At 36.0% G+C, this 10,769-nt stretch overlaps 1 protein-coding gene across 1 annotated transcript; it reads right to left on the reverse strand.

Annotated features, from left to right (window-relative positions):
* Positions 1-3,535: 3,535 nt before the first annotated feature.
* Positions 3,536-8,322, reverse strand: LOC119638253 (toll-like receptor 7). Its single transcript, XM_038034926.1, has one exon. The coding sequence runs from the start codon at positions 8,167-8,169 to the stop codon at positions 3,967-3,969; it is 4,203 nt and encodes a 1,400-aa protein (XP_037890854.1). The 5' UTR covers positions 8,170-8,322; the 3' UTR covers positions 3,536-3,966.
* Between the last annotated feature and the right edge of the window lie 2,447 nt (positions 8,323-10,769).

Here is a 10,769-nt window from a genome sequence, read left to right on the forward strand (position 1 = left end):
TATTTTTTGCTTTATACTCTCTATTGTTCGTTTACTCTCTACATAATATTTAACTGCGAACATTTATAATTAAAATACATATTTACATTGTTATTCTTACATTCATCTCAATGATGCTACTCATTTATACGTATACGTATATGCGTTTAATTAGTTTAACTTAAAACTTAATTGTATGTTGAGTTTTTTTCTTCTCTTTCTTTTTTATTTTTATTTAGTTTTTTTTTTTTTTTTTTTTAAAAAAATTTTTCTCTTTTTTTTGTATATATATTTCCACCCACCACCCAGAGGTGATATTATTTTATTTATAACATCGAGATACACGCATAGGAGATTCCTCAAACTATGCGTTGTTATAAGACATATATGTGTTAGTTAGTTTGCGGGGAACATTTGCATTAAGAATTTTTGTTCTCTACAACTAAGTATTTCACTTAACTGCTCTGCGACAAATTTTTCTTTTACTAGTTTAACCCATTACAAGAACCTGAATACTTACTTGTTGGCTTCCCATGAATGTATACAAAAGCTAAGTAACTTTCTGATCAATGATAATGTTTATAGCTGTGCTGTCTCGTATAAGCAATCCCTTACGAACAGAGCAAGTCCATTGAATACTCATCATATACATCTCCATTACGGCTTTTGTAGTAGATTACTTCTTGAAAAGTCATTGTTATACCCTAACCCCATTTGCGATATAAGGATGCACTGAGGTTGTGTGGATGTTTGCAACACCCAGAAGGACTTGAGAGAGACCCACCATATCGTTAGTGAATCACTTTCTGAATCGATTCAAGCTTGTCTGTCCGTGTGTTTGCCTTGGTTTCTTTGTTCAGCCTACAGTTCGCAATTTATGAGCTATCGTGATGATTCGACAAAATCGATAGTCTTTAAAGAAATTTGTTAAATGAAAACGAAGTAAAAACACTATAGTGGGACACGGGCCGACATTAAATACCATATGCTACTCTCCGGTTATTCGCATAAAAGTCTAACAAAATAAAACGTTTTATGGGAAATGGTACGAAAATAGTCGGATCCAAGTTATTTGCAATAGTGTCCTTAAGCTAAAACATCGCAATCTATCGAATTTCATTGAAATATCTCAAAAATTGCGGCTAGTAATGAACCAGAAGGACAAACCTAAATCGATTTAGAAAGTTTTTGAAACAAACGATGTCGCTGTATCAAATTTCATGTCAAAGATTGCAACCAATAGGAACCAGGGAGCGAAAAAAAACAAAGTGAGCAGACAAGCTTAAAATGATTCGGATTCAAAACAAGTCGGTGTAACAAATTTCATCACAATACCTCAACAAGACGGTCTGAAGGGCACATAACATTAGATCGACTTAGATCCAAAGCACTTTGCTGTATCAAATTTCTTCACTTCTATAGCTAAGTTATTCTCGTAACCAAATGTCCAGGCGATCCCTTATGTACGATAATAATATGGTGGTCCCCTACTTGAATACCGCAACGACTCCTTAAGTCTTGATTTGTGAGACCGATGTTTGCAATTGCCTCATCCGATTTTTATTACCAACTATTTTGATAACGACTTTCTTGCACTATTATTGTTTGCTGCCATTAAAAGGTGTGACTTAACAGTATTATAACTGGGAATAGTAGAATAACTAAATGTCTTCTACTTTAGGATATAAGTGCTCCTAATTAGTGATTGATATACCGGTACGACCCGGTATCATTATAGATATCTCATATTTTTCTCATTACTTTATGCCTAAAGGATGTCAACTGTATTTGCAATTAAAGAATTAGCCTAAAATGCCATTTGATATGCTAAGTAGCTCTGCATCTCTGAACAGATTTGAGAAGCACAATGAATAATGAATTGCTCTAAGAGTATCATTTTTCAATTTAAGTGGACTAAATTCTTTTCATGCCTTTATGTGAATATGGCTTTTCTTTCTTAACAGATATGCTTTTAAAGAAACATTTCACTTAATTGCTTTACAAATTATTCATTACTAATCATTTCTTAAACAGCGTAGTTAGCGTAAGTGCACACTTTAGTGATTTTTTTAAATAAATGTCATTTTTACTTGAGGAAATTGTTTACGGTTACGGGTCTCCTTATCGAACAAGGTCACGTCACGAAACACGAAAGAAGACGATTGTTTTTTCACAAACCTTGCCTTTAATAGTCATACGATACGGACTAAAGTCAACTCATTGAACGTTAAAAGTTCGGACCTCTCAACCAAAAATTGGAAATTACATTCAAGCTGGCCGGAAAACCGATCCCAAGCGATGATGTATGTGGCCACACAAGTTTTCATAAATAAACACGGCCTTTAACTGCCTTATCTAAATGCACTTTTCGTAAATATGTATTTGTTTGCTGTTTCAGAATATACCGTTAATTCGTTCTTCCATAGCACAGTTCGCTTAATTGTTTTCTGGAATGATTATCCTTTGCAAAAGATCCTCTTAAGAGATTTAACCAGTTAACTGTTTATGACGTCATTTACATACGTCATGATCTTTCCATCCGTCGTTGTCGGATTTCCTCGTAAAAACTTTATCATCATGAATGTACATTTGCCATAGTCACGTTAAATTTACAACCTGATCTCTCATTAGACATACTCTGTGTTTGACAAGTGCCCAAGTATATCGCTTAAGAGCTCGACATAGTTTACTGATTAAAGAAGCCAGCCGCTATTGCGGTGGAACGGTAAAACCTGGACAAATTTATACTTTCAAATTTACTATCCAGACCGACAGACATTTTGAAATTTCGATAGCTTACATCTCATACACCAATTTGTTCAAATATTTTATACAGAAACTTTCGCATAAGAAAAAAATTAAGTTCAATTGAAAAAATTCGTTTATATAGCTAGTCTGTGTGTATGTATGTATGTTAGGGATCTCTTACACTGACTTGCTAAGTTTAGCATGTATGGGTTAGGAATACGTCGGATCGGCCTGGTAACTTAAGATCTGAAATTTGATGTATTCTTGCCTGTATACTCGTTATGACGACACGACAAAGAAAAATTTGAAAATTTTCTACTTTAAGGAACAAAAAGAAAACTAAAGTTAAGCTCCGCCTTGTTATTCCCAAAATTCCGAATAGGTCTCTCGCATCTCGCGTCTCCCGTCTAAGAAACTCGTAGCTAATACAAATTTCAATTTCAATTTTTTTTTTTTTTTTTTTTTTTTTTGGTTCCTAGGTGATGAGGTGTTTGTGTGTTTTTGGCCCTAAGGCATAAATAGTTTTTCTTACTAGATTTCTTACACTTACTCTTATAGTAAATTTTTAATATGTAATCTATTTTATCTAAATTGTTGCTATAATTTACACTCGTCGTACACATAAAAATTAATAATAAAAAGAAAAAATTAAATTAAAAATGAAAATGATAAAAATAAATTGTTTAATATCACATTGAATTTGAAAAAGTTGGTACTCAGTTTTGAGTTCTTTATTCTTTTCTTCCCTATCATCGTGTTTTTTTTTTTTTTTTTTTTTTTTCCCTATATCTTTTTTTTTTTTTTTTTTTTTTTTTGTCACCATATCACTTAGTGTTTTGCTTCCGCTTCTTTGCATCTTCACTCATTATTTACGTTGTCATTTTACGCTTAAGCGCGTATTCTCTGCAATTGCGTGTCGTGTTCTTTGTCTTTTTTCGGTTTTTACTTTTGTTATTGTTGTTCTTGCTTTAATTTTATTTTACTCTATATACAAATGGCGCTTTTTTTTTTAAATTACGTTACCATAAATATGGCGTCCTTAATGGCTGGCTGGCTGACTGGCTGGTTGGCTGACTGTCTGTTTGGTTGGTTGGTTACTTGCGTTGCTTTTCGCGTTGAGGTTGATTTGCGCAAAAACAAAACAAAACACTCATCGCACACCAAGCATACGTGTACGTGTGCGTTTCCCCTTTCCTTTTCTCTGTCATTTGTTGTCTTTTGTCGAAAGCTATTGCGATCTTACACTAAAAATGCCTGACTATTGTTTTTATTCGCAGTTGTTGTTGTTGCGTTTGCCGTAGCCGCTGTGCCACTGCATGACGACGCCGATTGTGAACCCTCGTTGGTGGTTGTTGAACTTACACCTGATATTGTGGCAGCAGCTGCCGATGTAGAGGCTTGTGGTTGGGGAGTTTGCGCTGTAGCGGCAGTTGATTGTGTGCTGGTGCTAGCCTGACTTAAATTACTGCCTGTACGCAAATGTACCGGGGCTGTTGCTTGCTGATTGGTCGCGGTATTACTTATACTGGGACGCCACTGTTGTTGACCGCCAACCACTGACAGCCGCGGATTGTTGCTATGGCGAAACGCGTTACTTGGTGCCGCTAAATGATGTTGTTGATGATGATGATGAAAACTAGCTGCACTACTACCATTCGGTATCATAGATAAAGCTTCCTGTTGTTCGTAAGCACTATACTCGGACTCTATGCTGTGATAGATATGTTCACTAGGCGGCCTCATGGGTATGGCATCGACTAAACGCTGTCCGTGACGGCTGGGGCGTGGTGACGGTGTAGCCGTAGTAGCTGACGAATAATTAGCATCCATATCTTCTTGATAGTAGGCCGGTGGGGGCGGTGCTTGCCGAAATAGTACCCCAGGCGATACTGGCTGTTTAAAACGCTCATGATGATCTAGGGTATAATTGTTACCGCGTGGCGACAATTCAATGGGTATGGCATACCTTAATTTCTCCCAAAAATAACGATCGCACGTTAATAGACGATTAGAAGGCACTGATTTTAAATAAGGGGCCAGTTCAGCGACGTCTTCTGCTTCGGTAGAAACATTGGTTTCTTCAATAATAACTAATTTCTGAGCCAAACCTCTTAGTGCCTCGTGAAAAGCATTACGAAACTCTAAACGATTCCATTCAGTAGCCAACAAATTACGAGTCAATACTAATATGATCTTACGTGAGGCTCGTGCTGCCTCCACAATTTGTAAATGACTTGCTTGTGGCGGTAAATCTCTTTGTTGTATACATAAGCGAAATGGAGGTCGCCCATGTTCTAATTCTGTAGCAATATTGCGGCAAACGAATTCATAATCCTTTTCTGAATGTAAAATGATGGCATCGTATAATTTTCCAGCGTCTTCAAATCTCGGTTCGCATACTCGTACCCCGTAATGGGCAAATAACCACATGCGAACGGACTCGCGGAAGACAAATACCACTATAAGCACGACAATAAGGAAAATTAGAACGAGAACTGCTGCCAGTAAAGGGACATAACCGCCGGATATATCCTGCGAAGCCATATTGCTGGCATTTTCCAGCAACTCATTGCAGTCAACACCATTTTGGGTAAATAAATCCAACTCCCGCTTCACTCCATTGTCCACACAATAGATATCCTGAGCATCGCGTATGATAATGGCGTTATCAGTCACGAATGGAGCTAAAGCTTGTAAAAATTGACAGCGGCAAGACCATGCATTACGTCCTATAGTTAGTCCTTGCAGGTTATTGCGATACTGCAGGTTGGATAATTGAGTTATGGGCATTGATGTTAAACGATTATTATCTAGACGCAACACTTTTAACGATACCAATGGCGCGAAGGTCGCATTCGAAATTTGCGTTAGGAGATTATTGTGCAAATACAATTCACGCAACAGCGACAATTGTCGAAACTCATAGCCTTCTAACGTCTGCACTTTATTATTTTCCAGATGTAATACGCGTAACATATTGAGCTCGACAAAAGTTCCGTTCGAAATGGCAACGATATTCGATGAATTCAGATAGAGTGCCCGTAAGATGCGCTTGCCAGCAAACACTTGATTATCGAGGGCTGGCAAATTGTTGCCATCCAAATAAAGATCCGTAACGTCGTGCGGTATACGTTGCGGCAAACTAATACGATTTTGTTTTCCACAATCCACAATATTCGTAGACCATGTCGCGTCATGAAAACAAGTGCAATTGTCCGGACAAACCATTTCGCAATCGCATTCCTCAAAATCGCAGCAATGACAAGTAGCCGGACAATGCGATTCGTACTTGCACACAAAGTCACTGCTGCTTAAAGCAGACAATTGCCGTATGGGTGAGTTGCGACTGTGTGGCATTAAACATTCAATATTGGCTAAGTCGACAATGCGAGGATGCTGGCGGGTGGTCATGTTATTAATGCGTTGCAACCATTCCATTGAACAATCGCATTCAAAGGGATTACCACCTAAATAGAACTCAGGCACCGGTTTATCAGCAGTAACAGGAGCCACCCGCAAGGAATTTAAAGTCAACTTTGACAAAACGTTCGCATATAAATCGACACGAGTCAATTTACTTTTATCGACAAATGTGTTAGACTGCACCTGACTTATGATATTGTTATTGATGAATAGTAATTCAATAGAATTTGGCACAGACATAGCACCAATTTCGGTTATACGATTATGACTGGCATCTAAAGTCGTTACACGTATCTCCTCTTGCAGTTTATAGTAATTACCTAATGCTTCGATGTAGTTACCGTGGATGTCCAACCATTTAAGATTTGACGGTATAAAGGCATAGTCGAACCACACTAAATGATTCTCTGACAGATTTAACCATAGCAACGAAGCCAGGGTAGCAAAAATTCCATTAATATCTGTCAAAAAATTCTTATCCAATCGTATGGCTTCGATTTCCGTATTCTTGTCAAAGGCGCCGCGTTCAATGGCCTGTATGCGGTTTTTAGCTAAGTTCAGAACACTCAAACGTGGCAAATCAGTAAACATGCCAATGGTAATATTACCAATGCGATTATCTATTAAACGCAAGCCAGTTAGCTGATTTAAATTTTTAAACGTTCCATTTCGGAAATCGGAAATTTGATTTTCTCCTAAATCTAAAGTTTTCAGCATGCTAAGATCTTGTATAGCTTCCGGTACCTCGGCCAATTGATTGGAACTCAAGTCAAGCTCTTTTAAATCTGAGCAGTTTCGAAAGGCTTGCGTTTCTACTATGCTAACGAGATTATTATTTAACGTGAGTTTTGTTAGCACGTAAAGCCCGTTAAATATCTTATTATCCAATGTATGTAAACGATTTTCGGCCAAATTCAATGTATGCAGATTATACAAAGGCAAGAAAGCACCATCCTCTATATGGCCAATAGAATTGTTGCGCATATCCAAGATTTGCAGAAAATACAATTCCTTGAATGTCTTCGAACCAATGCGTGTCAAAGCGTTATTAGCCAAATTAAGCACTATTAAACGTATTAAGCCAGCAAATGTATTATTGTCAACATGATGAGACGTTAATTGATTGCCGCTTAAATCCAAAACCAACAATTGTTCCAAACGATGAAACAAACCTTTCGGTAAATCATACAACTCGTTGCCTTGTAAATGAATTTCCCTTAATTCTTTATTGCCAGCAAAAGCTTCGGATGGTAAAGTTTCCAAATGATTATAGGATAAGTTAAGAACGCGCAATGAACTTAAACCAGCCAAAGCATTGGCTGCTAAAGTGGTAATGTTATTATGCTGAAGGCTTAATTGTTGCAAACGTCGTAGCCGTGAGCCTCCCCAGACATCAGGTAAAGCCCTCAATTCATTATATGATACATCGAGAATTTGTAATTCTGCTCCACCACTGGCCCCATTTAGGGTGCAAAGTTTCTCCGAAAACCCTAAACTATCGGCCGCTCGTATACGATTCATAGTTAAATTTAAAATTTGCAAATTTTGCATTGCACACCAAACGCCTTCCGGTAGTTGACGTATATTATTATCACCCAAATGCAGTTCGTTTAGTTCGCGTAAACCGTAAAATGATTGAGGTAATATTTCCAACGTCTTACCGGGACCCCAAATAGCATTATAAGTTTGTACCGTTAGGCTTTTCAAAGACATAAGACCTTCAAAGGCGTTCGCGTTAATACGTTGCATTTTGCACGAGTCCAAATGCAATTCGGAAAGTTTTTGTAAACGCGCGAAAGCATTCGAAGGCAATTCACTTGCGTGTAAAACATCACTAGAGCAAGCGATTTGTAAACGTGTAGCCGTTTCGGCGACTTGCAAATCCAAAGGAGCCGTTGGATCAATTGCACGCAAATTACATTTAATATCCATTGTCGTGCGTACGAATTCCCATGAGCATTGCGAACAAGCACTACCCAAAACACTTAATAAAAACAATACGTTTGCGTAGAATTGCATTTTCAAAGAATTTGAACGAGAAGGCGGTGGTTTAAAGGATTGATTCAATCTTTCTTTTTTTAATAAAGTTTCACGGACTATAAAAGCCCTTCTAGTTTAATTTAATTAATATTGCTTTAAGGCTTCTGTCGTTTTTCTATTATTTCCTTTCTTAAAGAATCATATTAATATTTTTATTATTATTATTTTTTTTTTTTTTTAGTTATTTAATAGAACACATCATTAACACTTACTTATTGTCACTTGATTTATTCAAAATAGGAAAATCGCTTTTTTTGTTTTTCTTTTGCTAAGTATTAACCGTAAACCCGTAATCCAAGTAGAGGCGGTACGTAAACGATTTTAGCGATTTTCATTGAGTAATAATAATTTCTTTTCCATTAATACATTTTTAATTCGTGTAATTTGTTGCGGTTAAGCGCGATCGAATTGCATTCGTATTTCCACTTCTGATCGGTAATTATTTTGTAATTGGAATTTTTTTTCTCTTAGTATTATCGTTTAGCAACGGAAGAGCTACTTTACTAAAACATGTTTACCGCTTAACGTTTCAACTCAAACTGATTATGAATTTGTTTCGTGCCAACTCCATTGCCTCACTGAAAATATAGTTCTGTTACTTCTTGGATTCTCAACATAATGCATGTATACAAACAACATAGATACACACATATACACACACATACCTTACTCAATCGTGCTTGAATGCTCGCTCCCATTTATACTAGCCCAGCATTACTATAGCAAATAATGGTAAAAGCTGTTTATACAGCGTACGCATACATAGGCAAATTAATGCACTCTCCGATTTCTTACTAAAGTAAGTTTGCTTTTTTTTGTTGTTTTACCAACAACTCGACTTCTGTGATGACGATGGCAAAGTAACAAACACTATGGATTCACATATACAGTGTACATGTACGAATCCATGTGAGTTTGTTTAACACTAACACATCTATTAAGTTCCTTACTCTCAATTCCAATGCTTAAATTAGTGTATATATGCATGCATATATATGTGCGTGCGTGTTAAATGCGAGTAGGGGAAATGTAGCATTAAAATTGCATGGCATGCAACAAATGTTTGTGCACATATTCACATGCACAGTCAGAGTCGATTACAAAAATATAAAAGGAAAAACAATGCAAAAGCAAACATATGTGTCACTATGTTACAGTTACACTTACTTACTGCACTCTCTCGCACTCTCTTTCTCTCTCTCTCTCGTTTTGTGCAGTATAATGTATTTATTGTTGATGGCAAACGTAATAATGAAGTTTTATATCGAAGAGAAAGCCGGTTGTTAAAGGTTAGTGCTATACATATGCACTCACTGTTTTCTTCTCATTCTCATTACTTTAAAATTTTTAATCTCTCTCTCTCTCTCTCTCTATCTGTCTCTTCATGTGTCTTATTCTCCTAATTCTGTTGTAGAGAAAAAAAAAGTACTAAAATAAATGTCGACATTGGAGCGAAGGAATAAAATAACAACTGAAACTGCGTGCAATTGTTAACATGTACGTTCATCACGGGCAACAGGCTATAAATGAAAGTATAAACAGAATAACTAGCAATAAACAATGTTTTTACTATTACGCTTGGTCACTCTCTCATATTATGAGAGAATGAGAGAGTTGCTTAAAAACTTTGAAATGAGAGATCAAATGAGAGACATCGGTCTTTAGCTTTTTTTGTTGTTCTTTGTATATTTATTTTTTTTTATTATTTTTGCTTAACATTGAAGTAATTACAGTAGTTAGTTGGCATTTATCTAGTAGTTGGGCTGTGTATGGGCGACAAGCGATTGTCCTGTATTTATATTATATAAATGTGTGTAGATGAATATGCATTTGTGTGTACGGTTTTTAATCATGAATTTGCGACGCGTGCATACAATGTTAGTTCGTATGTAAATGAGCTGTAGTGTTAATTGTTGTAAAGAAGTTAATGTTCTGCAATTTACTGTGTTGTTATGCGTTTTTTATGGTTTCTGCAGAATATATGGTTTAACAAAATTGTTGTTTTTATTAATTTTTATTTTAGTTTATTGCTTTTTTTTCCTTTTCCTTTAATTCATTTGCTGACTGCTGCTATCATCGAATTTATAATGAATGACTAAAATGAATAAAAAATTCTTTAATCAAATGGAAAAATTATTAATTTATGAGAAAATTTATTAAAAACAAAAAAAAAATCGATGCGGCTTTTTGTAACACAAGTTAATCCTTGATGATCATCCAATCACGTTCAATGCCCTTTAATATAAGAATTCAAAGATATTCGATCATTTTTATCAAAACGGGAAATTTTCTTTATCATTTTCAATATTTACAGCTTGAAATTCTTATGGTCCGAGTGTATTCATACACATAAATGCATGCATGTATGCTCTACCTTACCATTTTTCAACTTTTCAAGTTTTCTCCAGTTTTTTATATATTATATAAATTCTTAGCAATTGAAGGAGTATATAAACAAAGTTGTTCAACCGCTGCTCTTTTAACTAGATTTTAATTAACACATCTAAAAAGGTCATGTCGCTAACCCATAAAGCGTTTTAGGCTGGTGCAGTTTTAGCGTCTGGAAGGTGACTGTTTGT

This window comes from Glossina fuscipes, unplaced genomic scaffold, assembly GCF_014805625.2.
Source record: "Glossina fuscipes isolate IAEA_lab_2018 unplaced genomic scaffold, Yale_Gfus_2 86, whole genome shotgun sequence".
In the NCBI taxonomy this organism is placed as follows: domain Eukaryota; kingdom Metazoa; phylum Arthropoda; class Insecta; order Diptera; family Glossinidae; genus Glossina; species Glossina fuscipes.